The following is a 26892-nucleotide window of genomic DNA, read 5'->3' on the forward strand; positions in this document are numbered from 1 at the left end:
GCATCGAAGAGAGGGCGTGCAGCCATGCCATTGAATTTATTGATGACAGGCAGGCGCGGCCTACGCATCTGCATCTGAATGGCAACGCATGGAATGCAGGCGCATCAAGCTCGCGGGGGAGAGAAGAAAAAGCGGCAACACCATGTCACCATGTCCATCATCATTCGGTTCCTACGCCAACTTACCACATTCAGACCCTTCCCTCCCGTCTAGACTTAGGACCGTCGTGACGGAAGCGGGACGAACCCAAAGTCAAGGAAGAAAAGGGAGAAGCCGCCTTCAGTCAACGAGACGTTGCGTTGCCATGCGGACAACGGCTCGGCCAGCCTGCTACGCTCTAGCATCGATGCAGCGAAGCACCAGGCCGTGAGGTATCGATACATTACCGGCTGGGCAGCCATGCGCCTGTTAGCATGGAATGACCTCTCCTAGGCCTGGTATTCGTACCTTTCAAATACACGAGGACCCCCATCTGCCATCTGTACGATGGCCGATGAGCGTCCAGTCATCGTCGAACCAGCGCCAGGGCCGACAGCAGCTTGCATCTCGACGGGTGTGCTCGCAGGGTCACTGGCCTGCGGCGCTGCACTGCGCATCGGGAGCTAACATGCCCTTCATGCACATCCCAAGTCTGGCCCTGTCTGAGGAGATGCGACTTCATCTGTCTACTGGATCATTTCGTCTACACGCGTCCCACCTCCATCATCGCATGGCGCATCTCTATCCACTCATCCCACGAGTGTCGCCAAAAGCGGTATGGCGGCTCCCTCACCGCTTCAACTTCTCAACCCACCTCTGAGCGAACTTCGCACCAACCAGCCACGCTGAATTATCATCTCTACGGCTACCCGTAGGCTCTGGACCTTTCGGGATGCCGCAGATTTCCATCGTCTGTCTTCGTTGTCAGTCTCAATGACAGAAGAGTCCAAGGCGAGCAAGACAGCCTCAACACTAAACAAGGAATGTGTCAGTTTGGGTTACCTGGCGTAACTCAGGTAGAGACCCAGAGGAAATAATGCGCTTGTGTCACGATACTAAAGCACAATGGAGACTTCTTGAGGAACGGCGTCAGGCATTAAACAACAAAAATACTGCCTCTCCCTCACAACCTGCCTGCCGGCTTATTCTGCAGCATCGATTAATTGACACGCAGGTGTCAGACGGTGTAGACCAATTCCTTTCGGACGGACTACGAGCATCTCGCGGCTTCTTCTGGCGGTCAGACCTGAGCTGGCCACAGTTGGCCACCGCGACGACGGCCGTCATCCATGGTCTTTGGTCAGGTTGAAACTATGGGTCAATGGAGAAGACAGCGCAGCAGAATGCAATATTACTGACTTGGTTAGCTGCAGATTCAACTCGTTCTGCTTTAGAACCCTGTCAACGTTTTCGGAATCAAGACTTGGAGTGCGATTCCCAGGAGGCAATTTGTCTTTCTCGGTGATGGCTATTGAGTCATCGGCTGAATTGAATTGCGCTTGCGGTGCGATATGCCTTTTCAACGTAATGCCATGAAATCATTACTTTGCTTGACGAGTCTCGTTGGCAAAACACTTTCTAGGTTCACGCTCAATTGTTTGTCTTTGGCCATACCAGCATTCATCAGAGCATCAACTACAGATAAGCCCTCGGGTGCAACTCGATCAAGCGAAGCCGAGAACCTGCATCAATAGCTACCCATGGAAGCTCGATAAGGCCGCATGTACTTCTTCGGCCATGTCTAAGGTCGCGTGACGTTGACTCAGAGGCAACCAAAGGAAATCGTACCCTAGGGAAGAGGACCATTCGGCACCTGTCGGGGAATCGCCTCAGTTGCAATCAACGAGGATGAGGTTGACGGTCCCTTTTTGCCCTACCCTAGACTCCCACTTCGAGATCAATCTGTGAATCGGAGAGCTTGGGTGGCGGCTTTGAGATTCAGCAGCATTCTCATATTGGGATTCTTGAGGACCTTGCATCCCTTCTTGTGGTTCTTGCCCTCCCAGGCCTTCTTTTGGCACGCCTGCAGCTCGTCAGCATTTACGTTCAAAATCGCACGTCGACAGTAACGTACCGTATCACAATAGTAGTAGTAACCACAGCCGCCACACTTCTTGCGCTCCTGTGCTTCCTTGCCACAGGCCTGACACGGCCGAGTGCCACTTTGCTCGTCAATTCCTCCAGTGTACTTGACAAGCTCTGTGTTCATCTGGTAAAGGTCTGCCAGTTTCAAGGGAAAGGCCTAAGGTACCATGTTCGTCAATAAGCCATCATTGGTTGAGATGATGAGTGAGAAAGCAGGACTGACCCGACAAGTTTCCAGCTTCTCCACGCGAACTCCCTCCCTTCCATCCAAGAATCTCTTGGTAGTGGTATTCAAGACTGCAACAGTATGCCCAATCTTGTATGGGCGAGGATCGACCTGCGCATTTCCATCTGGATAGAAAGCGACGAGGAACGCAAAGTCGCGTTTGTCGCGGCAGAAGAGGACTACGCGGGTAAAGAGCTCGATTCTCACGATCTCACCAAATAGACACCAATTTGTCGTATTGCGGTAAGCGCCTCGATTTTCGGCGACCTCATCTTGGTCGTCAGCCTGAAGAAACTCAGGAAAGTAGAAGGGTTCCATCACAAACTCATCATAGTTAGGCATGATGAGTTCTTCTGGGTGATTTCTGATCACCCTACGTTTGCGATTGCGCTTGCAAGTTGCAGACGATCAACCTCATTGTGATGAGGCCAATGCGCCGCCCCACATTCGGAGAGTTATCGGTGCTCATGGAGCATCAGCCACAGTCGCCGAAGGCTTATCCGAGGTATTCAGGGTCCAGGGGATCGCGCCTCAACTGGAGCTCTCACAGACGTAAGGATACAAGCAACTCAGTCCGAGGCAGTGGCTCCTTCGCCAGGGGTTAATAATAGTATCACCACTCGTTTCAGCTTCTCCCATCCTTCAACATCGGAGTGCCATTGGTATCAAAACCGCAGCAGAAAAGAAAGAAAAAAACAATCCAGCCCTAAAAGAGTTGGCTCCTTGTCTACGCTGTCCAGCTACGACTACGGATACGGATAGTTATGCTTACCTGACCATTTGCTACGACCGTCAGCAGGCTCAGACAAGCCTCAAAATCTCACGCGAACCTCTCTGCTGGCCAATAGGCCCGTTACCAGCCGATCCTTGGAGCATTTCTGAGCTGTGCTATACTACTATTCCCTGCACTAACTCGCTAGACTCGGCAAGGTTGTCACCCGTGTTTGCTAAGCTCCCCAGTGGTTCCAATCCTTCGGGTGACGTCGTTTCCTCTTTGGAGGAGTTTGTTTGCCTGTTTGCTTCAGCCTTTCTCAAAAGTCCACACACGGACAAAACTTCGGCATCAGATGCTAGTGCATCCATCCAACCATCCATCCATCCCTCTTTTCCCTCCTGACTGTCCATGTCCGTGGTGGGAAAGTCGGGACAACCAACCGCCCACCCCGTGTGGGAACAGACCATCAGACGAAACAAAAGACGTCCTGGCCGCTCGCGCCCCCTTCCATACCTTTTACACGACTAATCATCTATCCCTTGAATCCTTACCTTACCTCTCCTCTCTATTGACTGTTCCTCGGAAGGAAACGTGGTTCATTATAGAGGACAAGGTTTATCTCCTCCTCCTCCGCCCACGTCCTCGAGACAAAGAAAGAAGACGCGGACCCAAGACCCCAATCCCCGCTGATCTTGAACCAGACAGGGAAGCAAGCTGGCTGAGATATCGGTCTTTTTGGGGCGCACGACAGACGACATTGCCACTTTGTGCAACTTTTCCTATTGCTGTCACCACCTCGGATATTTCTTCAATACCGTCCAGACGACGGTTCACCAGCTCCCGTTGTTCTACGGAGCTGTTCAACGAAGTTACCTCTAGAAGAGAACCACCAGTCGCATACGGCTCCGGCCCCGCCATCGTCATCGTCATCGACATCCGGGGTGTGTACCACCGCCACCACCACCAAACCAACGGGACCTCCGAACCCACGACGCCAACACCAGATCATTTACAACAAAGAAAAGAGGAGAGATGCCAGCCCAGCACAGCCTCACGATCCGCATCCCCCTCCCCAGCATCCTCCCCCCCGAAGCCGTAATCGAAACCCTGCAATCCCAATCCCCCGTGATCCGCCACCAACCCCTCGTAACCCGCTACGAAAAGGTCCCCGTCCCTCTCGCGAGCGTCGTCTCCGACGCCCACTTCCTCGAAGACGGCTCCCGCCTCGCCTGCTACAAGGTCTACGAAAAAGTCACGGTGGTCCCGGGCGTCAAAAAAGAAATCAGTTTCCCCGCCGTGCTGCAGAATATCCCCAACGGCCTGCGGTCCCGCGCCGAGGCCCCCGGCGGGGTGCGGGTCTGGTCCGAGTGGCTCGTCGTGCCGAGGCCGGAGGAGCGGTGGCCCGGAGAGCATGGCGGGAAACTGGAAGGGTATGTGCAGGGAGACTACGATCTCGTCGAGACGACGAGGGTTGAGACGAGCCGGATGCTGATGTCGCTTGTCAAGGGGCAGATGGAGGGGGCGCATCGTGATATGGTGCAGAAGGTGCTTGATGAGGTTGCGCAAAAGGTTGGGAGGGCCAAGATGTAGTTGGGGCCCCACCCGTCTCTGATATTGGAAAAGACGGCGAGGAGGATGGGGAGGGTCTGGCGTTAATTTGGGTAAGGAAGTGCTTTTAGATACCACATGATTTGTTGCGAGTTCGCTTTTCAGCAGGAGAAGCAGGGCATAGGAAGATGGTCCCAGGCGATTTCCAGGAGAAGGCTCAAGGGAGGCAGTACTGTTTGAGAAATATACGTAATGTTTTTCTCATCATGGTCACCGTCTACGCAGACTGAGTTTGATACCGAAAATCTTCATCTACACAAGAACAGGGGAACATCGCTACTCGAGTTCTCAAATGGTGTAGACGAGCTTGCCGGCGCTGACCTTGCCCTCCTTCAACTCCTTCAACCCGACGACGACGCCCTCGAGGCCGCTGCCCCCTTGGTTCTTGACGACGCGGATGGGCTTCAGCTTGCCCTCGGCCAGCAACCCGCGGCTGATTTCCCAAAACTTTTTGCCGAATTCGTAGTTTTCCGGTACGGGGTCCCTCTTGCCTGTGAGATGACGGTGCCGTTAGTCTTTGGGGGGAACAATCAGAAGAGAAGGAAGATGAGATGCCCCGCGACACAGGGCCCAGATAACAGGAAAACAGAGGGGGAACCAAAAAAAAAAAAAGGGGGGAAGCCTCACCAAAGTATCCAAACTCCTCCCCGAAAACAGTATAATACAAACTCATCTTCACCTCCACCTTGTCATTCACCTCCTTGACGACCTTTTTATCAACAGGCAGCAGCGTCCCAATGACACCTCCCTTTGTGCTGCTCAGAGCCTTGGCCACCAAGGCGACGCTCTCGTTGGTCGACTGGCAATCCCACGCCAGCGTGAGCCCGTCGTCGGTCGCCTCGCGGATATCCTCGGAGACGGTGGGCGACCTGTAATCGTAGACCTGGTCGGCGCCGAGCGACCTGAGGTAGTCAAAGTTGCGGGGGGACGAGGTGGCGAGGACGCGGTAGCCGGAGAGCTTGGCGTACTGGATGCCCGAGATGCCCATCGCCGTGCTGCCGCCGTAGATGAGGATCGCGGGGGCCGGCGTGGCGGTCGTGGGTGAGGTCGGGAGGGGGAGGTTGAGGCCTTGGTAGAGGCCCTGGCCCTGTTTTGTGTTTTGGTGCAGTTAGCAAAGGTTGTCCAAGAAGAAGAAGAAGTTGGCTGTAATGGGAGGGGAGTGTAGATGAAGTGGACATACGACTGTGGTGACGGCGATGCCGAGCGTCGCGGCCTCTTCGTCCGAGATGTTGTCCGGCGTCTTGATCTGCACGTCGCCCTTGACGGCGATGTACTTTGCGAACGCACCGTCAATCTCTCTCAGAGCGTTGCTGTGGCACTCCAACGTCAGCCTCCCTCCGTCTCTCTCCCTCCCTTTCTTTCAAGGAAAGCCAGGCCGAGAGCAAAAAAAAAAACTCACGATCCATTCACAGGCCCGCAGATCCGATCCCCCTTCTTGAAGTCCTTCGTCACGCCCTTGCCCACCTCCTCGACGACACCGGCATAGTCGCACCCGACCCAGATGCCGACGCAGGCCGCCTTGTCGGCGAGGTCGACGTGCTTCCAATCCGTCGGGTTGATCGCCACGGCCGTCGTCTTGACGAGGATGTAGTCGTCGGCCGGGAGGGCGGGGACCGGGGCGTCGACTACCTTTGCGACGCCCGCTTCGATTGTCTTTACTGCTTGGTTCGTCGCCATTGTGTGCGTGTGTCGTCTGGGCAGGTAGGTATCTGGAGCGCTGATGCGTCAGTATTGGTCTCTGCCAAAGTGTTGTGTGGAAAGCGAATCGCTGCCTACTTACCTCTGTGTTGATAGCTGTATGGGTGTGAAAGTTGTAAAGTGTTGTTATTTGGAGGGGGTATCTAGTTTGGTATCCAAAAACCCAATTCAATTGCAAAAGCTCTAGATCAACAAGCCCCATTAAGTAACAATCCAGTCGGCATTTGCGTCGTCAGGGGGGAAAAAAGCTCCTCTGCCCCGATACCGATGACCCCTCCTTGCCCATCGTCAAGCCGGGCCTCCCCTCCAGCTTACAAATGCTTGCGTAGCTACCCAAGGTCTGTCAAGGAGACCAAGACAGCAACGTAAAGGTAGGGGTCCATGTCCCAGCCAAGCCAATGCGGTGGTGAATGGGGAACCATGTTATCCACACTAGCTCGAGATGTACGTGTGTGTTATTCCCACCGGCATCATCGATTTTTGCCTTCTGCCCCGCACTTCTCAGCATAGGTACTCAAAGTAAGTAACCCGCGGAACAGACACTGTTCTTGGTAACGCGGGCGCGCGATGCACCCAGATCTTTCTTTCTTGGTAAATCGCGGATGTTTCCTGTTCCCGAGTCTCAATTTCCTAAAGGTGGTTGGCTGGTGGGTGGTGGGAAGCCGAAGAGCCCGCGGCGACTTGGGAAAGCTATGTAATACCCCGGACTTGTTGCTAGAAATTCGAGGCCCGGAGCTTGGGCCGTCCGTAGGTATCCGTAGGTCTCCTCTTTCTCGGCGCCGCGGAGTGACGGTGCCCTGTGCTGCTTACATAGGTACTTTACCTTGCGGACAACGAACGACGGTAACCCCCGGGTGCTCACTCTTATCAGATTCCGGCGCCGGATACGATCCATCGCATCCATTGGAACCGGATGCTTTCTGCGATCTATCCACCACCTTGGGAATGCCAGCCTCCGTGGCAATACGTACTATTGTTTGGCGGTCAAGTCAGAGTGAGGGGTACGCCACAGCCGACCCCGCGATGCAGTGACAACAATCTTATCGCCGATAATCACCCCTCCATCCAGTTATCGCCCCTCGGAGGGGCACAATCCCATGCTGCACTTGCTTTCGTCAGATGAGGGTATTGGCGCCAGCATGTATAAATGTAAAAAAGGTTTCGTCATAATGGTATCTATAACAACGCGTTCTAAATCCTGTAACCAGACCATCCGCGCAACGCCCTCTGAGGGCGCTGCTAACGCTGTTCCCGTACATCCGCTTGTTCATGAAGCGCCACATCCCCAGAAAATAAGTGAAGAATAAACCGTGTCGCAGGCAATTGGCCGCAAAGAAGACATAAAAACAAAGAAAATGGCAAGTGAACTTGAATCACCCTGTTACCGACCACCATAATCACTGGCATATCCGACTTCACCAAAATTTTGACCCATGCCGCCCTCTCCGAAACCTGTACCCGGTCCACTGACATACCCACCGTCGTCGCCTTCGTAGTCACTGGCATCGAATGACGAACGGCCCGATATGTCGTCTTCGAGACCGCTGCTCGCGTCTTGCGCGGACCAGTTCATCTGGGCCAGCGCCGGGTACTGGGCCAACAGAGCAGCCGGCAGCATGTACTGCCCACCGGCATCCATCGGATAACCTGGCTCCATGCCCATACCGGCCGCCATATTTTGCATGTTTTGTTGCTGCATCCGCTGCTCTTGCCACGCGCGCTGTCGGTCGAGCATTTCTTCGTCCAACAAGGGCTTAATGCAGATTCTACCCGCCTCTGATCGGAAGTGTCGGCCAAGCGCGTCGGCACGCGCGAACCTGCGACCACAGCCCCACTGACCACCAGCCTTGAGGTCTCCCTTGCATACAAACTTCTTTTCTCCAGAATGCAGACCCTCGTGTCTCTTGCGGTCGTGCTGTCTCGCGAACGCCTTGCCACAAACTGTGCAGACGAAGGGACGCTCATCTGTATGCGTTCGCAAGTGAGACCGGAGGTTGTAGGCTCTAGTGAAGCGCTTGGGGCATAGGGTGCACTGGAATGTTGCCGGGTGCTTCTGAACACGTTTCGAGTTTCCGTTGTCCTGGGCATTTTGATATTCAGGATCCGCCAGTCTAAGCGCGATGACGTTGTTTGGCACGGCCGAGGTAGATTGTCGTCTGCGACTAGGGCTTACAGCTCCCCGATCGAGCGGGGAGAGCGATCGTGATGAGTCTCGGCCGGAAAGATCAGATCCTAGATGAGGCGACAAGCTGCCGGCAGAGGTTTGCCGCACCATACCTCCTCCGGAGCTATTGAAGGGATCTGTCACTGCGCGGGGTCTGGATCGCGGGCGGCCTATTGGTACTGTTAGTCCCGACGTGTCAACTTTGATACCATCACGGTGCCTTACCTCGCTCTGGCGGCGTGAGGGAATCTTGATCCATCTGGTTCTTGGGCTGTTCGAAGTTGTTTTGTCTTGCCGTGGGCGCGAACTCGATGTTGATGGCCGGTGCCTGGGGCATCTCCGGCTGTTGCAGAGTCGGGAACGCTTCTTGCCCGGTGTAGCCAGTACCACTGACGAAGCCGGCATTCTGTGCTTGCAGGCCAAAGTTGGTTGGTTGGTTCAGCTCGGGCATCGACTGAGGGAGGATGCGCGGCGAGATGGCCGGGCTATGGGAGGGGCTTCGCCCTTGAAGGTTAGGACTGCCCAGGGCGGGGTCCGAGATCGTGAAGTTGTCGAAACCCTGAATCTGCTGGTAGAGACCGGCATCTTGGGGTCGCTGCATGGGCGAATGACTCTGGTCGATTCCATCAAAGCTATCGGCGCTCACCAAGTTCGGAGACGGTGCAGCGGAAGAGACGTCCGAGTACTCGGACGGGGATCTCCGGTGGCCTCGAAACTGAGGCTGGCTCCATTCATTCAGTTGGTTCGGCAGGAGAGCGGCCTCGGGACCAAGGGAGGCATGTCTGGAGTGACCCGCGCCCGAGGGCGGCGAAGAGAACTGGTGCTGGTTGAAGGCCGGGGACTGGTGTGCGGAGGGAGTCTGGTGGGGGTCCGGGTTGAGGAGGTGGGGAGGTGTAGGAGAGTGGTGGCTCTGGGGCATAGCCATGTTGTTCATGTCACCGGGGTTGAGGCTCTGGTCGAAGACACCGGTGGTAAACTGCTGGTCGTTCTGGCCGGCGTTGGGAAACAGGGCGAAGTCGCCGGAGGGGAAGCTGTTGGGGTCGAGGAAGCCGGCTTGGTTCTGGTTCGCAAAGGCAGCTCCGGGCTGGTTGTAAGACTGCTGGTTGGGTTGCTGGCCGTTGAGGAAATTGTTTGTGTTATTAAAGCTGGAGAAGTCGGCGGAGGCGGCTCCGTTGAAGGCTTGAGTTGCAGATTGATCCAAGCCGAGACCGAGACCAATTGATGCTTCGGTATTGGGCTGGAAGGGATTCGGAGACGGAGAATGCGAAGGATGTCTTATATGAGGCTGTTGATGCCCCGCAGACGGTGAGCGACCGCGCTGGCCTTGTTGATCCATGATGTAAATGGATGTCGGTACTCGGGATGGAGGGATGTCGTGTGTACGTGGATGCGATTGCGGGAGTATGTGTGTTGTGTGTTGCTGTCTTTAGAATCGGGGCGAGGCAGTTCACAAGTCAGCCTTTCAGGCACCGCACCGCCCTGGGGCTGTGCTGACGCGCGAGCTGACGGCACACAAACTGGAGGCGGCGGGGGTACAGTCGCGGACGACGAGATGTTATTCGCTGTCGCGAACAGGTTTGCGCAATGATAGTTTGTGTGGATGAGTGTAACTGAGTGACAGCGATGAGTAGAGGGTCAAGTAGCGACGCCGGAGACGGATGAAGGTGGTGACTGGAAGTGAAGAGGGTTTGGCGACGTTTTGGGGGCGTTGGAGAGAGAGGGAGAGAATACCGTAGCGCGGCGGGAGATTGAGTGGTAATGTGCCACAGTGTGCGAAGAAGGAGTTGAGATGGGGAAGCGAGGACAGGAGGGGACCGGACTGAGAGACCCGGCACCAGGGCAGGCCCACGGTGTGTGGAATTGGGGTCTGAGGGAGGGTAGGTAATAGGAGCGTAGTAGGTAGGACTTGGGATCCGAAGGAGGAGAGAGACTTGGGACTTGGGACTTGGGACTCGGGAGCCTGTCCGTACCTTGAGTGGGAAGGAGAGGGGAGGGGAGGGGAGTGTGGACGGTGACGGTGGGACAGCGAGGTGTGAGGTGCAGGGTGAGGTGGTTGACGGGCGACCTGGTTGGCTGGCTAGGACCCACCCGAGCGGCCCAATCTGGCTGGTTCCCACAAGGCTGTGCACGTTTGAGGATGGATCTTTCGGCCGGTGTCTTTGATTTGGTGGAAAGGTGGTACCACGAGGTGGGATTGTACCTGGAGTTGTGCCTGAGATGCGTGCCGGAACAAAGTATTCCGGACTTGAGAGTCCCAACGTTGGGTCAGGTCGAGGTACCTCTGCGTGTGTGCTCTGCAACGGCGCGCTCCGACTCGGATTGGCATGCGCTTAGGTGATGGATTGTTGGTGCTTTCCACTTGCTGCTTGCTCTGATCCGCGCTTGGAGTGTACGCAGTACCTTACATCTAAGGTGCTGGTGCTGTCACTTCCACGCTGGGGTGCCGGGCTTGTGTTTCCCGGGTACAGAGCAGTAACAGCTGCTTCTCTGATGGGAGCTACCTACCAAGGGACCTCTCGTACGTACTTGTCAGTCTTTCGTCGCTTTCTGGTTGAAGTGTACGTTGGCCGCGCGTGCAAAGACGTGGAGCAGACCGCGATCCAGCACGATGGTATGCTACCAGCCGACAGGTAAAATCCAAAAATATCTTCTTCCTCTCTTTGCGCTGCAGGGATCTAGACGACTAGTTGGCTGTACGGGTACGGATACAGGTCAGCGTCTATCGTAGCTCCTCAGAGCTCTCAGTCAGACTCAGTCAGACGATAAGTTGCCCCTTTGCTTGCCACCTTACCAAGGTAAAGTAATCAGCAGCAATGAAGGACGTTGCTCCGTGTCCAAAGCTCAGAAGGTCCAAACCGTTACTTTGGGGTGTAGCTTGGAGCTAGGTCCGCTGGCCAGCCTTTGACAGATGCTGCTGATGACTGTTGAGGACGGGCTCGGTGCGTGCATGTGCGTGTTTGCTTGCTTGTTTGCTTGTGATACATGCGACGAGACGAGAATGCGAATGCTCAGATGCGAAAAGCAAAAGACGGTTTGATGCGCAGATAATCTTTAGAAGCAAGGTCCTCCCTCCTCTCTGGGTCTCCCGTCCATACGGAGGGCGCCAACAACCAGTCCAGCCGTGCCAGCAAGACTCAAACACTGTTGTGGTAGTAGTAACGCAAGGGAGGGCCTTGGATGGATGGGATTCGATACTGGCAGGTAAATTGTAATAAGCTCGTGCTGGGAGTCTCGACATGGACATTGTTAGCATCGTGGACCCAGGCATGCCGACTAATAAAACATCTAGGCAGCAAGAAGAGGGCCCTTTTGCAGAAACCTTGCTTTGCTAGTGCATGATGGTCAGAGGTCAAAGAAACGGGCGGGAAACGGCCGGTCGGAGGGGTAGATAGGGGTCTTGTTTCGAACACGCACAATCCAGTCTATCCAGATAATGCACCCCGACGACTCGAAATCTGATGAGACTGTCATTGTCACTGGTGCTAGTACTGGTGAGGGGAGCTCAGCCGTCATCTCGGCGGACATTTGCTTCCTATCCTGACAGGACTGGGCATCCAAATTCCAACATCCGATCCAGCATCGCATAGCATCCATCCCTTCTTGGTCCACCATCATCTCATCGGACAATAATTCTCTACAACTTGACGATGCTCCTCATAGTACAAAGCGTCTTCTCCCCCAAATGGGGTAAATAGATGTCTATTCTTGTCTTGGGTCTGCCTGCTTACATGTAAGACAGACTCTAGACTCGGAATCACCCCTAAGCAGATGCTAAAAAGTGTTAGCCTCTGAAAGGCACTTTACCTCGAGCACTTGACATTTCCACCAAAATTTCCTGTCCATCTGTCTGACTCTAGCTTGACTTACACTGTCTCCCACTCTGTCTTTCTCCCTCCCCATCAATAAGCTGATTGCAAGTTACCAGACTTGGCTGTCATCTGGTTCCCTGTTCCAGCTGTCCCAGGTCCCGGTGTGTTAATAGTTTGCGTTTCCGTTCACTCAGTTGAAAGTACCTCTTCGCAGTAGGACTGGCTGAGAGTACCTCCATCACAGGGGCATAAGGGCACAGGGGGGTGGCCCAAGGCCCCAAACCCCCTCCAAGGATTACTGTGTATGTACTCCGTACTTGTGACTGCAAGTGTTGGGTTAGGCGTTCTTGCTTCTCGAATCTGCCTTGAGTGGGTTTCTTGTTTCCGGTCCGTGGCCATCCACTGGCTTCCTACTGCTTGACATTGGCCCAATAATTTGAAATTACACTATTCCTCGCCTAGCCTTGGCATCTATTCTTTCTCCTACACATGCTTCCAACCAGTCAGCATCGAAAGAGGCATCTTGATCATGCCATCGCATGCCAGCCATTTACACTCTGCAAAGTATACTACACCACTCACACCGATGCCACGGCATAGGGGATTCTAGCACTATGGGTTTGGCTCTAGAGTTTAGAGTCTAGAGTCTCATGTCTCGACACACCGACGCACTTCCACTCCCCTACCGCATCAGCGGCTTCAAGAGTCCCGTCACCTGTCACTGGTGATCCCTGCGCCCTCGCCGTCGTCATCGTTGTCGTTGTTATTCTCGCCCTGGTCCAGACTGCCTTAGCTGTCGGTCTGTCAGGCGCTGATTGACAGGTCCCATCCACCCACTTTTCAATTCCAACATCCAGCTCATTAGACAACCTGATACTCAATGGAGCTCTGCTAGATGCACGATGTAGACACTATCACGCACCGTCACCAATCAACATGAGCGTTGGCCCTGGACCCGCCAACATACGGTCTACCTCCCATGCCGCTCTACGCTGACGATCCTCCTTTACCGACATCGACGCGGACATCAGATGGAGCAGCCTACATGGAGCAGCAATGAGCATCAGACATGAGATGAGAGCGGACAGGCAAATGCCGACTTCATCAAACACTGGCACCACTAAGAGCTGCCGTCAGCTCGCCAACGTGCCAATGTCTCGCGGGTGGGCACGCGAGTTGGATCCAACCTCGTTTCCCCCGAATAAGCAATCCGGATTCCAAGCATCGCGAGCTGATGCTGACGCTCATCACAGCTACTTGCTCTGCCGGATCGCCTATTCGTCAGTGAGCGAACACAGCAATGTTCAATCCACCCTTGTGCACCCCTCTACATACATCTCTCTGCAAGGCCGGCACATGCATTCCTCCCAGATACAGATCGAATGTGGCTCGAGTCTAACAAAGCATATGACTGACTACGTATTTTGATCAAATATTCAGACGGATAGACTAAATGTCATCAGCACTGCCACAAACGACGTCCAATCGCACTAGACAGTAGATGCCGAGTCCGCCATACTCATCGATCACGCTGTGCAAACATAGGTTGCTGCCACCATACAATAATGATTTACAACTCACAGTAGAAGTTAGCGTCATCATCTTCAGGTACGAGTCTCATCGTCCCGTCCCTTGGTGCAAGGCACAAGTTGTGCCGCCAGATTTGCCATGAAGCTGACCCCTCCAATATTCATTCGTGTCACAAATCATATGAGCTACCACCAAACATCTTGGGGCCGGGCTACTTGCTTCGATTGTCTCGTAGTCCCTCTAACCAACTTAAGCTCGATGCAGGCGTTTCTCGTTCCATGAGGTCTTGGATGGGTCTTCTGCAATGAGGCGCAGTCCCGCGTGAAACAAGGACCCCATCGCCATATCACAACCAGCACCAACGGTCTTGTTCGACGATATGAACCACTATGAGATCAAGTGTCTTTACCGGATGGCTTTCCATTCCCCAAACTTTCTCAAATGCCTACGGTCCACGATGTTTCCCTGCTCAACGGGCCAATGACGGCCCCGTCGCAAATCTAGCGTTGCTGCAAGACGCGGAATCGCGCCCGACACAGCCACGCCGGCTTCGTGGCCCCTTGGCCCCCAAAATGCCAGGCGTGCCAGGCCATGCGGGCATGCCCACTCCGATATGAATAATGACATCAAGCATATGGTTCTTTGCAAATCCACCGCGCGGCAGGAAGAAGCTTATTCGAGAAAAGGTGCCCCGTTTCAGGTCCATCCGGCAATCCAAGGCCGTGATCGAAGCGAGGGACTCGACCTTTGGAAGTTTTGGAACCCTTCGATTTCTCCACACACCGCGCGAAGCTCGGGACCCATGCCATGCCGGAGCGGGCCCTTCTCTCGAAAGCTCAAGGCGGGGAGCTGTGCTGGCTGCTCATGTCCAATTTTAGAAATGCCTTTCGGAATACGAACCGGACCGCACGGTTGGTACCTGGCATGTGTCCAACAAACACCAACCCGTGATGACAGTCGTCGCGTCGCCCTAGGCGTTGTCACCTCCCCCGGAGATATGGCAGTGTAACTTATCGCCAAAAACGTGACGGGGCCAAGGAAACCAGATTTTTGAATTGGAACTCTTTGTCAGCACTGAGCTGGTGGCTGAAGACTGGAGTTTTGGAGATCACGCCATGCCCAGACCTTCAACTCTAGGCAGCCATATTAGATTTTTGTTTTGGCTCTTTTTTTTTTTCATCCGATGAGACGTCGTTCATCCCAAGCAGACGAGAAGGCAATGCCACAGCCCCCCGCCAGAGATCTTTCTTACCTACCCCCTTGAGTGGCAGTGCTTCGTCGATCATTCTGGAGAAGAAACCGGCATACTGAGTTCCCCACTAGTGTAACGAGATGCTCGCAATGGCAGGTCTTCACATCAGCTGCTACTTGGGCAATTACGCCAACTTGCAAATGGGAAATTGGAAATTTTCCTAATGCCATTTGAGACTATTTCTCTATCGCGGCATCAATCTGAATCCGTCAAAGGACCCCGTCTTTCCGATATTCAATCTCTCCGTTGGGTCGGTACTCGGACTTCAAATGCCGGTCGACGCCCCTTGAGTTTTGGGGCAAAATGTGTTTGGCAAGGCTTAATTTGCAATTCCTTCTTACATGAAGTCTGTCTATGAGTTTTCCCCCTCGAAACAAAGAAAATGTGAAGACAAAAAAATAAGTTGGAAATCTCAAAAAGTTCCACTGAACCCCAAAGGCCGATGTGATCCCTTTTCCCTCTAGTGTACAATGAGTAGGGTCCTGTCCGTCTCTCAAGTAATAGCAAACTCCGTAAAACGCCGGCCAGTCTCCCTGTTCTAGTGGTATCATCAGTCTTCTTCTTTTCTTACAAGTCTTATTCTTTCCTCTTTCTCTTCCTTGCCTTCTCTGGCCTCCCTATTTCGTCTTCTTCTTTAGCAAACGCAAGGAAAAGATGTCGTGGTTCTGTAAAGATGGACGTTTCGTAGCCCGAGAAAGCCATGAACACGGTCGTACAGCAGAAACTGTGACGGCTGATATCTCGCGGGCGGTCGTAAGTAATCGAAACCCCCAAAAGTCGTTTAAATGACCTCGTTACGCTCGAACCCCTGTGCTCTCAGCGCGGCGTTGGGCTTCTCGCCGTCTTTATACTCGCTGACGAACGGGTTCGGGTCCTCCTTCTGGTTGAGGTTGCTGAGGGTATGGTTTACGCCTCTGTGAACGGCCTCTGCAAGTTTGTGTCAGCCCAACATCATTCATCTTCTTCCTCCTCCCCGTCTTCAGGAGGAGAGATGAGGTAAGAAGGTACGCACCATCAGCCCTGATGTACAAGATCAAATCCTTCATCGTCCTCTGGCCCTCGGGAATCTTCCAATACTGCACGGCGATATCGGGGATCACGAAGTTCGGATCGGACCACTTGGGCAGCAGGCCCTGGTCGATCTCGTAGAGGCACCGCGTGTACGTGTGCACGGCCTCCTCCTCGAGGTACCCGACGAAGCGGTGGGAGATTTTGGGGGAGACGAGGTACGACAGGAACATGCCGTTGAAGAAGACGCCCTGGGCGCCGAGGATCATGACCTTCATGAACCAGCCCGGCTCCGACATCTTCATGAACGTCAGGAGGTGCATGCGCTCGTTGAAGCTCTCCTCGAGGAGCGTCTCGATCCAGCCGTTGTCGCGCTTCATGCGGCGCAGGCTGCCGAGGTGGCGGAGCATGCCGGCGACCATGCCCGGGACTGTTTTACAGTTGCCAGTCAGTCTCGTACCTCTCTACGCCTACAGAGAAAAAGAAAAAGGGGACTCACCTCCGGCAATACTCTCCAGAAAGATGAACCTCACCAGCCACTGCGCCTCGGTAAGCGGCTTGTCGGCCACCAGCGACGTGGTGGGGTTCTTCTTGTCGACCTGCTGCTCTGAACCCAACCCCGTGGCGCGGTCCATGAACCACCGCGCGACCCGCACAAACTTCCACGCCGCCCAGTCGCCGACGGTGCGCGGCGCGCGGTGGTCCGGGACGATGTCGTGCATCTGCTGCTCCGTGTACCCCGGGTGCGGCCACGCCGGCGCCGTGAGGCGGATGTGTTCCGTCTCCTTGGCCGGGAAGAAGTCGCGGAGCTGCGTCGCCCGCGTCGTGGAGAAGGATCGGCTGGTGCTGGGGGTCACATGTTGCTGGTGTTGCTGGGACGAGGCGGCGGTGATGCGGAGGCCGGCGAAGGAGGTTGTGGTGGTGGTGGTGTTGTGGAGCGTCGCAGCGGCCCGGACGAGGTGGGCTGCTTGTTTCGGCGCGCAGAGTCTGGTTGATGCTCTTGATGATAGCATTGGGAAAGGTGTGGCGATGTAGATTGTTTTGGTGTAAGTCGGGGTGTTGTGTGTGTGAGCCGAGTGACCAACTCTAAGAGTGATGTCAGGATATGGTGATGTCAAGAATGTACTTGGATACTGGTGATGATGGAACGAGAGTCGTACGGCCTGAGGAACGGCTCACGGCCCAGAGTCTTATATACCATTTGGAGGGGTGGTGGTTATACATGGTCGTTATTGATACGGCGATGAGTGTGTGTGTGTGTGGGTGTGGGGGTAGGGTGTGGGAAGGGGAGCAGCAAGCAAAACCTGTCAGATGGCAGACATTACACAACGGCATGAGCCATGGTCAGGGTATCCAAATCTGAATTGTCGGCGAGGATGTGATTACCCAAGCCGACGAGGAAGAATAGGAATGGAAGGGGGTCCTCGACGAAGAGGGATCGGGTAACACAAGCCCCCATGGAATAGAGAGAAAGGAACCTGATGTAAGAGCCTCAGGGAGACTTGTGACCCATGCGTTGGTAGTCACAGAAAAGTCGCCGAGAGTACGCCGCCGACGATAGGTACGCTGAGGTACAGCAAGTAAACGGCAGTGCAAAAGCGAGAGAAGGAAAAAAGTCAATTAGCCTTTCTGGTTCCGCATTCTCTTGTCTGACGTCTTGCGGTCCCGATGTTACGGATACAGATGGGAACGCCGTCTTAGTGGGGGCGCAGGCGCGGGCGTCGGTAAAGCAATGCAGATTGGATTTGCAAAGGCCGCGGAGACAGGGATGCCAGTGCGCCGTAGGGCGTAGCGGAACCGACTAGGCCGTACGGAGGAGGAAGTGTGGAAATGTTGTCAAGTCAGCTGGACCAGATTGGCGGCGTCCATGTCGGGTCGCATCGGGATGTGAGTATTTTTTTGTTCCAAATGCTCGACGTGCGCAGTACACGGGGCGCACACAGACATGGCTCAGCTACAGATTTCGTTCCGCTCCATTTTCGTGGGGCTGTGATTGGATGGGATACTGTCAGCTTTCTGCCCTTTCCCGTCGACTCGTGAACTTTTGTTGTTGTCTCTTTTACCAGTCAGAAACCAGCCGTCGTAATACAGAGGGTCGTATTTTGATGTTTGCTTACTATTGCTTGCAGCTGCAGTGGTATCTTGTGCAATGACGGAGCTGAAGTCCGTCGATATACCGACTTTCTGCCATGCCACTTGCATATCCAAAGATACGCCCTAAACGTCCGCATGTACGACTGAACTGTCATAGAGGGACTATACAGAATCCTCGAGTCATGAAAGAGAGGAAAACCTGTCGATATCTTGCTCATTGGAGGGGTTCTAGAGTTGAACGGCGATTGAAGATCGCCCTTCATCTCCACTTGACAAGCTCTAGAGCCCGAGGAGGCCGGAGCGCCACTCTGCCAGACCAAACTTTCAAATCCCGTGTTGTTTGGTCCCTGGCAAGCTGGCACAAGCACAGCAATCTACGACATGCTCCGGGGAGCAGGGCGGAAACTTGTCACCCGACCCCGACCCCGACCCCCGACTCCGATATTTCTCACCGGAGGTCCAAGGCCATGCCATGTAGGTCGTAACGGCTTCCTATTTGGGTAGCGTTGCTTCAAGTCCAAGATGAAAGTTACCCGCCCTTGATACGGAAATCCTCGCAACGGGGACGAAATATCTGGGTTCTTAGTAATGTTTTGCGTGTCATGAATTGGGATCGATGAATTGACTCATTTGATGGATCAGAGACTGAGAAGGATCCATCGGAAATCCGCTCGTGGGTTCTGCCAAATGCCCAAATAAGGTAATGTAAGGCGCGGCAGCGTAGATACCTGAGGGGCCTATCAGGTGAAGGATTTTTCTGCTGGTCACGCTGGCGCAGTTTGAGGTTGTTTTCGAGTCAATAGGCGGACATCGGGAGAAGGCGGCTCTGCTGGCGGGGAGCAACATCCGGAACGCTAGGGGAAGCGAGCCATGACCTCGACGACAATAATAATGCCGGCAGTACCTGAGGCTATTCATGGTGGACGATTTGTTATGCCTTACGAGGCTCCACCTTGCGTTCGCAACCCCTTCTACTGTCGTGCCTGCGCAGATTTTTCACTGTCCAACGATACACTTGGTGTACAAATGCAATACCTACGATGAACAGGCATCAATGTTGCCCTTGTGCTGGACCAGCTGTCAGTATTTGATATATTTTCATCGATTCATTTGTCCAGATGAATCGTCGTCATGACATTTGATACATTCAATTGGTGGCTGGCCTTCTTCACCACGATCCGCTAGGGACCGCAAGCAATGAAAGCAAAATGAAAAATCTTCTTCAAGATGAGAGTTGGGGTTCAAAAATTCCCTGGCCGGCCGAAGCCAACCAGGAGTGGTCATAGTTATAGTTTTCAACTAGCAAAAACACGATCTCGGACGAATCCTCACTGATACGCGTAAAGCCCTTGCACTCAGATGAAAAAGAGAAAGAGAAGAGAACCAGGTAAGACCGGTGGTGGGAGGCGGCCTTCTTATAGATTTTGCGAGGTGGGCGAGGTGGGCCCGCAATCAGTAAACGGTACGTACCTGAATTGGTTGCCCTGGGTGCCTTGGGGTCCCGTTTTCCAGGCAGGTATCAGCCACCAGCCTCCAGGTTCCTTCCTTTCGAATGGCTTCTGGTGAATGCCGCAGGGGTTGCCTTCTGCACGACCCACACGCAGGGATCGACCTGCCTGCCCTGAATACCAAGGTACATACCGAGACGACCTCTCACGATGCTCTGTGAACATCGACCTGAAGGCTTCGTAAGTTTACACTCTTATACACCATGATTGCTGGTGGACAATCTTTGGTAAGTGGATTGTTATCCCAGGATGCTGACCAGAATATCATCATCTCCAGGGCCCGAAATCATTTCTCTTCAGCCATCTGCCAACAACATGTTTCGCTGATGTCGTGGTTGTCCCCTTGGCGACCTGGCTTTATCTCATCATTCTATTGATTGGTATCCCTCTATGTTTGCGCTTACTGCGAGCTTCGGCTTCAGCTTCAGCCGTGCCGTCACACACGGCTGGGGCACCCACGGCAGGAGGCAAAGTCGCGGTGTCAACATCAGCGTCAACATCGGTGCCGCCAGCAACCAAATCGACCTCGGTGGCCGTCAAGATTGCCAGCGTCATCTATTACATACTCATAGTAGCCATGCTGGCCATGGCATCACTTGAGATTGCCCGTCTCATCGTCGCCCAGCTCGGGATTGGTCTCCTTCCTTTCACATACGTTGGCATACTCGCCGCTCTGGTCCTCCACGTTGCTGCTGCGTCGACGACTACAACTTCATGGCTTGGCGGTCTGCATGTCTACAGGGGCGACACGCGGTGGCGATGGACTGTCAAGGGTTTCAACATTCTGTACTGGGTGATGTTGATATGTGTGATGGCAATCAAGGTTGCCAGCCAGGCCATGGAACAGAACGTACTCGGGATTCGGACGGGTCAACAGGCGCAATATCCTATTTCGGATTCCATCACGGACAATGCGACCATGATAGGGGTGGAATTTGTGCTGTTGATCTTGGAGTTGTTGACTATCTAATCATATCACAGTGTAATAGAAATTCTAAGAGCTGAGAATTGGGCATCAGATGGGGAGCACACCAAACTGATCGTGCCTTGTGGTAGAAGTGGCGCCTTCCTTTGCAAAGTGACCGTGTGGCTGTGCGCGAGCCAAACAGAGCAGGCGCGGGGTCATTTTGGTGACTCACTGCATAGAAGCGCGGGATGTCCACGAGTCCTTCGTGAGGCCTTCCTTCCCTGAATGACTAGGCGTAATCTTTGCGAGAGGCATGACGTTGGTGTGAGTGGAATTTGACTTGATGTGGCAGCTAGTCCACTGAGGCCAATGAGGCCAAAAATGAGACTCCGTGAAAGTGTATTGATGGCGAAGCTTCCTCCGTTACCTCAGCAAAAAATGAACCAGGGTGATGGCGGGGTTGTGCTTTCAACCACCACATGCCAGGGGTTAGGGGGAAAAAAAAAGATCTAACCCCTCCACGACGTTCAAGAAGAACCCCGCCTGCCGTTTCCAAAGTAATTAACCAGAATGCGCAACGCCAACGTTGTCTCGTTGGGCGCTTTTGTTAAAGAGCTGCGCTATTGCTCATCTTCAGCTTAATCGCAGTATCTAGATTCACTACTAGGGTAGACAAGATTGCGTACAGTTAGGTTTCCTCATTCACTACTAGAAAGACGTACCTTAGTGAAAGGGCAGAGGGTCATCCGCCTGCCCGTACACATCATATCCAAAGCGGCATAAACACCTCACTGAATGTCTTAAATAAGAAGGCCTGCAGAAGAGACGTCTCCTGTGATGAGATGAGTGCAAGCGCCAGAGCCTTTCTTCCGTTTGGCATGCGTCCATGAGTGAATGTAAGTGGACTGGAATTCGAAGCTCCAGCGCACTCCCCCCGCTACTGGCCGTGCTGCCGCTGCCACCTTCGGCCTGGCTGGGCTGGGTTTTCCCTTCCTCGGGCTCTCCTCTGACGGTCTCTTCCCAAGTTCCTGCCCAACCACAGAGCCCCCTTGTTTTCCACAACTTGTTTCCTTCCCGACTTCAGCCAGACCGGACGGACCTCCCACTCCCCAAACTCTGTCCAAAAACTTCTTTTCCGATACCAACATCTCCGGAAAGATTCCTTAAGCCGTCGTCTCGCCGCGCTCTAGATTCTTGCATCTTTACCCTTTGGCCCCGCGTTCAACATCTCAAATCTGACATCATGCCTCCTAAGAAGTGGGGTGAGTTATGCCTTGTCCCGCACTGTACCGCACCACACACGCACACAAATAATCGTGAGAGGCAAAATGTCGCGATGATCTGTCCAGTCTGGCCAGCGCAACTGCCGCCTCTCTTCTCCCCAAACGACATACTTGCTATCCATTTAGGACTCTACTAACTTCCCTGTTCCTCACCTAGACGAAGAGAGCAGCGAAGAGGAGAGCTCCGGCCCCGCTTCCCCTATCGGCGGTGCTGTTCCTATCCGCCGCAAGTTTGAAGACGAGGAGGATGAGGATGACGTACGTTAACGAAGCTACAAGACCAACCGCGTCGCCGCTCGTACACTAACTCTTTCCATAAAGGTTCTCGATTCCTGGGATGCCGCCGAAGACTCCGAGGTAGAGCGCGAAAAGGCTAAGAAGGCCGAGGAAGCAAAGGCCAAGGCTCTCGAGGAGGCTAAGAAGAACAAGAAGACCAAGGCCGAGCGCATCGCTCAACTGAAAGAGGAGCGTGCCCGCCTCGATGCCGACGACTCTGGCGAGGAGGAGACCGAGGCTGAGCGTCGTGAGCGCCTCCGCCGCACCGAGAAGGAGTCCGACCTGAAGCACGCCGAGGATCTCTTCGGTGATATCGGAGTCCCGGCCGGTCGCAAGGCTGTCCTCGCCGGCTCTGCTGTCCAGATTGATCCCAACGACCCTACCAAGACTGCCAACATTGCCTCTATGCCGCTCTTCAACCCCGTTACCAAGACCCAGTTTGAGCACCTCCGCACCACGCTGACCCCGATTCTCGCCAACAACGCCCGCAAGGCTCACTACGGCCTCTTCCTTCAGGAGTTCTCCAAGGCCCTCGCCAAGGATCTGCCCAGCGACCAGATTAAGAAGATTGCCAGCACTCTCACTGCCCTTGGTAACGAGAAGATGAAGGAGGAGAAGGCTGCTCAGGGCGGCAACAAGAAGAGCAAGGCGGCCAAGACCAAGGTCTCCGCCGTCGTCAGCCGTGCTCCCGCAGCTGACACCGAGACCTACGAGGATGATGGTTTCGGAGAGTAAGTCGATCTCTCAAGACTGCTGTCTGCCATGAGATACTGACCCTTCGCTCTTCTTAGTGATGACTTTATGTGAAGCAAAAGGCAGGGTTGCATTATTCTCCCGCGCCCAGAGCTCAGCCCGTTGCATCTCAGCGAGTCTGCTCCGTGCCAACGGATCTGGCGCGGCTTCGTACCGAAGCTTGCCACAGCAACTTGGATTCAGAGCGCAAGTGTTGCTGTCGCGGACCCCGGCTGCGTCACGATGTAGATGGGGGTTCGGCATGATGAGGGCTCGTGGGCTACTGGGACTGCCGGGAAGGCCATCTGGTTTAGACTGCGAGAGATGGCATCGGAAGTGGCGTCGCCTCAAAGCAGGAATGACGCTGATCATGGGGAAAAAAGCATTCACGGTCTAGAGGGCGAAGGGCCCAGTGCATTTCGCGCATGATATCAAAGAAGCTCCCTACAAAAGGTAGTTGTGGACAGCGTTAAAACATGATAGAATCGAATCATTCGAGTAAACTTGTGTCGTGCCTGTGCCATACGTCTGGAAAACTAGATGGTACGATAGGCTGGAGTACCTCTGTCTCTACGTCTCCAAGGATATATGTCATCTCTATGGAGCTATCCCCAAACATTACGCGTAAGTAATTGGTCACTCTCCGTTAAGAGATGTCCTGCTTGTACAGAATTGCTTTCTCAACCAACTATCCACCTATCAAATCTGCTATATTCCGTAAAGGCCTTGTCGCCTACGGGCAACTGAACAGCCACCAAACCCCACCCTCCATTCACCATTTAGGTCTCAAAGAGCAACAGCACCCCCAGCTTACTTTGAAGGAATCATGGTATTCCAGTAGTTGAGTCTCACTCGGACTAAAGCAGCCGCCCGCTTTCATCTCGTCATTCCTTCTTCTCTTCCATCGAAGCCCGAGAGACAAGATATCCCGAGACCTATGGGTTTCCAAATCCAGGTATTTCCGTAGACCACCCATAGAAGGGGGAGCAGTCCTGCAGCTAGCTGCACAGCTTCATGCAGCCGACAACAAGGGTCCGCGGGGGAAAGCTTTGTGGAGAAGTGCAGTGTATGTTTGTGGTTGCGACAAGCGTCGTCCGGGATCCTTGACGGTACGCGAGTTTGATATTCATGCGGCGCGCGTCATGCTGCCAGCGAATGATGTTCATGCCTTGAAGCTATCTTCCGAGTGACTCACAGCGTCGAAATGCGACTGTGTCCAACATGTCAACATCACGAGCGACGCGTCTTTGGTCAAACGTACATTGTCAAAAAAGGGGTATCAATTATTTTGTTGTTTGCTCTTCCCCGTATACCTCATGTTCGCCGTGTAAAACGCCTCGTCTCCTAGAGAATAATCCCAGAGAAAAAAAAAGAAAAAGAATTGAGTGGTTTGATGGAACCCAATACCCCTTCTTTCCTCCTATGCAGAAATGTTTGCCCTTTGTATATGTACATGATGGTTGTTGTTTCCTCCCTTTGTCCATCTATGCAAGATTTGTAAAAGACAACGCCTCCCGTTTTCGAATATCATGCGCTCGTTAAAAGACAGCCGTGCTCACATAGAGGGCAGGAAAACAAGAGAAGAAGCCAGGGGGGAGAGGAGAGGGAGTTGAGAGGGTAGATTTTTAAATGACATTGCCTGCCATGCCCATAAAGAGAGCATGGACGGCCAGAGACAGAGTCCAGAAGCCGACCTTTTTCAGCCGACGAACGCGGCTTTGCTGGTCCTCAATGTCGCGTGCAAAAGCCTCGTAGGTCTCGGCCGACATGTCGTCCATGAGACCGCAATCAAAAATGGACCAGCTGCCGTCGAAATCGGTGTGGCGCTTGACTATGCGACAGTTGATCGGGATATATGTCTTCTTAGCGTTGATGTAGGCCACGATGGGGCGAACGAGCGCCTGGTTGATGTAGGAGATGTCTTTCGTGAAAAGGGGCACGGCGGCCTTAACATCGTTCATGTGGATCCGGAGATCCATGATTAAATATCTCCGGTCTTCTTCTGATGACTCGGAAGAACTGGAGGGGTCGGAAGACTCAGCGTCTGTGGGCTTCTCGGGGACTTCTTCGGTGAGCTCTGGCATAGCTTGGGAAAGATGGCCCTTTGTAGGTGTAGATCCCCAGAGATCCGAGGCGGAAGAACCCACGATTTTGATGTCGAGCAAATCCTTCTGGAGCAGACGCATGCGGTTGGATATCACGACGTCTTCGAGCTGGTCGTAAAGATCCGACATGGCTTTGGTGATGCCATCGTCAACGTCCGCGGGGAACATGACATCTGCGACGATGTCGACGTTACCCTCGTAAATCCAGCCGAAAGGTCCCTCTACACCACGGTTGAGGTGGTCGATTTTAAGACCATCAATACGCAGGCGGCTGAACTTCTTCCAAGCTGCCGGCTCGCCTACATCCTCTGCCATGTCTCCGTTCTCGCTAGCGATAGTACCGTGTACTTGACGGGGGTGAATGGTGAACAGAGAGCCATCAAATGATCCCGACATATGGGTTGCCGATAGGAAGTCGTAAAAGAGCCACTGTTTCCTGAGCTGTGGCAATTCGCAGGAGAAGATGCTGACGGAGAATGGTCGGAAACCCTTGGGCTGGTGAACAGTAACGAGAAGATCCTCGAGTTTGAAAGAGTCGATCTCGAAATCGCCGGGCTCGTGGGTATGGCGGTAGGATAGAGGGTCGACCACCTCGTCTGACCATTGCACAGACGTGCGATCAACGACACCGCGAACGCCCTTGACCTCAACATCCTTCAGGAAACCCTTGCCGTTCCACCACTTTAAGAATGACAGTGTCACATTGACCGTTGCGATCGACACGTCGTATTGTGTGTAGTTGCCATCATCCTCTTCCAACACTTGGCCGTCCTGGTCGGGCTGGTTTCCAGTCGCAGCCATGGCCGCAGCGCTCTCGGAAGAGCCCTTGCTAACCGAAGACTTGACCTGTCCTGGTCGCCGCGACACAAAGACATTCTTGAAGCTGATCACGCCATCTCCCCACTTGGGAACAATTGCCGATTCGAAGACGACCGTGACGCCTGCAGACTCGGTCAAAGAATCGCCTACCCATTTGGCAAGAGTTTCTGTACAAAACGGTGAGCAGCTGGACATGGCACAGACACAGAAGGGAGCTTACCTTGCGCAAAGACGGTGTTGATGCTGAGAATGATCAGCGAGAAAAAGGTGGTGGTACCGACCAAAATCCAGACTAGATGACCAAACAGGAACCACGAAACGAAGGCGCCCCATTCATCAATATTCCACGGCCGCATACTCCTGATAGACGCCCACTTGAATCGAACCTTCATTCGACCCAGGAAGCCGTTCGCTGCGGCCAATAGCTCATCCCGGGTGGGCCGGTGCGGCATCTTTGGAATGTGCAAATATTTCGACATGGTGGATGCGATCGATTCGGCGTCAGGGTCCGGTGCGTCTGGCTTGCCCTGCTCCCCAGCCTTGGGGACATCCTGCTTCGTCTGGGTTGTCGAGCCCTTTTCCTCCTGCTTTCCACTCTTGGAGCTATGGTGCCTCCTTTCGGCCGGGTTCATGGCGCCCCTCGAATCGGTATGTATGCCTCGTCTCCATGCTTGCCGGGCCAGTTGGTAGACATTCGACTTCTTCGTCAGACCGGCGTTCGTAGCGGATTCCGCAGCAACTGCGCAAGCTGCCGATGCTTGCGTGGGCGCGAGTTCTGTGGTAAACCCAACCAGCAGCAGTCCGCTGCCTGTATAGCTTCGTCGCGCATTGTGGATGTTCGGTCGAGGAAACGAGTGTTGTGACCCGGAGTGTATGGACCTTCTGAAGGTGTTCGGCCTAGGGAGGGAAGGGTTGACTGTAGATTGACCTGCTTTTAGACAGGTATTTCTCGTCGTCGCTGTCGTGATGGTCGTTCCTCGCAAACCCAGAGTCTGCGCCGATCCACAGGCGCAAGACCAGAAGCGACGCCCAAGAAGAGTCGACGGAGCGTTAGACATTTCTCAAGCTCATCCTGTCTCTTGGTTGAACAGAGA

General features: G+C 53.9%; 9 protein-coding genes across 9 annotated transcripts; 3 read left to right on the forward strand and 6 right to left on the reverse strand.

Annotated features, from left to right (window-relative positions):
- Positions 1 to 150: 150 nt before the first annotated feature.
- CLUP02_12378 (uncharacterized protein) lies at positions 151 to 1624 on the forward strand (the record flags this gene model as incomplete). Its single annotated transcript, XM_049291342.1, has 8 exons — positions 151 to 167; positions 237 to 366; positions 433 to 553; positions 631 to 850; positions 908 to 995; positions 1061 to 1278; positions 1347 to 1503; positions 1562 to 1624. 8 exons carry the CDS (start codon positions 151 to 153, stop codon positions 1622 to 1624), a joined length of 1014 nt encoding a protein of 337 aa, XP_049148487.1.
- Positions 1625 to 1876: 252 nt separating this feature from the next.
- Positions 1877 to 2632, reverse strand: CLUP02_12379 (uncharacterized protein; the record flags this gene model as incomplete). The annotated part of the gene is made up of 3 exons (XM_049291343.1): positions 1877 to 2002; positions 2054 to 2221; positions 2288 to 2632. 3 exons carry the CDS (start codon positions 2630 to 2632, stop codon positions 1877 to 1879), a joined length of 639 nt encoding a protein of 212 aa, XP_049148488.1.
- A 1405-nt stretch (positions 2633 to 4037) lies between these two features.
- On the forward strand, positions 4038 to 4595 carry CLUP02_12380 (uncharacterized protein; the record flags this gene model as incomplete). Its single annotated transcript, XM_049291344.1, has 1 exon — positions 4038 to 4595. The coding sequence occupies one exon, from the start codon at positions 4038 to 4040 to the stop codon at positions 4593 to 4595; it is 558 nt and encodes a 185-aa protein (XP_049148489.1).
- Positions 4596 to 4901: 306 nt separating this feature from the next.
- CLUP02_12381 (zinc-binding dehydrogenase) lies at positions 4902 to 6535 on the reverse strand (the record flags this gene model as incomplete). Its single annotated transcript, XM_049291345.1, has 6 exons — positions 4902 to 5104; positions 5241 to 5700; positions 5794 to 5923; positions 6013 to 6322; positions 6394 to 6407; positions 6522 to 6535. The coding sequence occupies 6 exons, from the start codon at positions 6533 to 6535 to the stop codon at positions 4902 to 4904; spliced, it is 1131 nt and encodes a 376-aa protein (XP_049148490.1).
- Positions 6536 to 7692: 1157 nt separating this feature from the next.
- On the reverse strand, positions 7693 to 9811 carry CLUP02_12382 (uncharacterized protein; the record flags this gene model as incomplete). The annotated part of the gene is made up of 2 exons (XM_049291346.1): positions 7693 to 8645; positions 8701 to 9811. The coding sequence occupies 2 exons, from the start codon at positions 9809 to 9811 to the stop codon at positions 7693 to 7695; spliced, it is 2064 nt and encodes a 687-aa protein (XP_049148491.1).
- Positions 9812 to 10030: 219 nt separating this feature from the next.
- On the reverse strand, positions 10031 to 10309 carry CLUP02_12383 (uncharacterized protein; the record flags this gene model as incomplete). The annotated part of the gene is made up of 1 exon (XM_049291347.1): positions 10031 to 10309. A coding segment is annotated over one exon (279 nt), but the record flags the coding sequence as incomplete, so codon positions are not given.
- A 5538-nt stretch (positions 10310 to 15847) lies between these two features.
- Positions 15848 to 17275, reverse strand: CLUP02_12384 (alternative oxidase; the record flags this gene model as incomplete). The annotated part of the gene is made up of 4 exons (XM_049291348.1): positions 15848 to 15993; positions 16079 to 16504; positions 16574 to 17160; positions 17235 to 17275. 4 exons carry the CDS (start codon positions 17273 to 17275, stop codon positions 15848 to 15850), a joined length of 1200 nt encoding a protein of 399 aa, XP_049148493.1.
- A 2101-nt stretch (positions 17276 to 19376) lies between these two features.
- CLUP02_12385 (translation initiation factor eIF3 subunit) lies at positions 19377 to 23719 on the forward strand (the record flags this gene model as incomplete). Its single annotated transcript, XM_049291349.1, has 16 exons — positions 19377 to 19444; positions 19515 to 19705; positions 19773 to 19801; positions 19862 to 19903; positions 19954 to 20613; positions 20733 to 20768; positions 20823 to 20848; positions 20940 to 21071; positions 21296 to 21380; positions 21437 to 21845; positions 21905 to 21931; positions 22024 to 22124; positions 22188 to 22873; positions 22952 to 23119; positions 23415 to 23498; positions 23545 to 23719. The coding sequence occupies 16 exons, from the start codon at positions 19377 to 19379 to the stop codon at positions 23717 to 23719; spliced, it is 2919 nt and encodes a 972-aa protein (XP_049148494.1).
- A 780-nt stretch (positions 23720 to 24499) lies between these two features.
- On the reverse strand, positions 24500 to 26856 carry CLUP02_12386 (uncharacterized protein; the record flags this gene model as incomplete). Its single annotated transcript, XM_049291350.1, has 2 exons — positions 24500 to 25965; positions 26019 to 26856. The coding sequence occupies 2 exons, from the start codon at positions 26854 to 26856 to the stop codon at positions 24500 to 24502; spliced, it is 2304 nt and encodes a 767-aa protein (XP_049148495.1).
- Between the last annotated feature and the right edge of the window lie 36 nt (positions 26857 to 26892).

This window comes from Colletotrichum lupini, chromosome 6 (assembly GCF_023278565.1).
Source record: "Colletotrichum lupini chromosome 6, complete sequence".
NCBI classification, from domain to species: Eukaryota; Fungi; Ascomycota; class Sordariomycetes; order Glomerellales; family Glomerellaceae; genus Colletotrichum; species Colletotrichum lupini.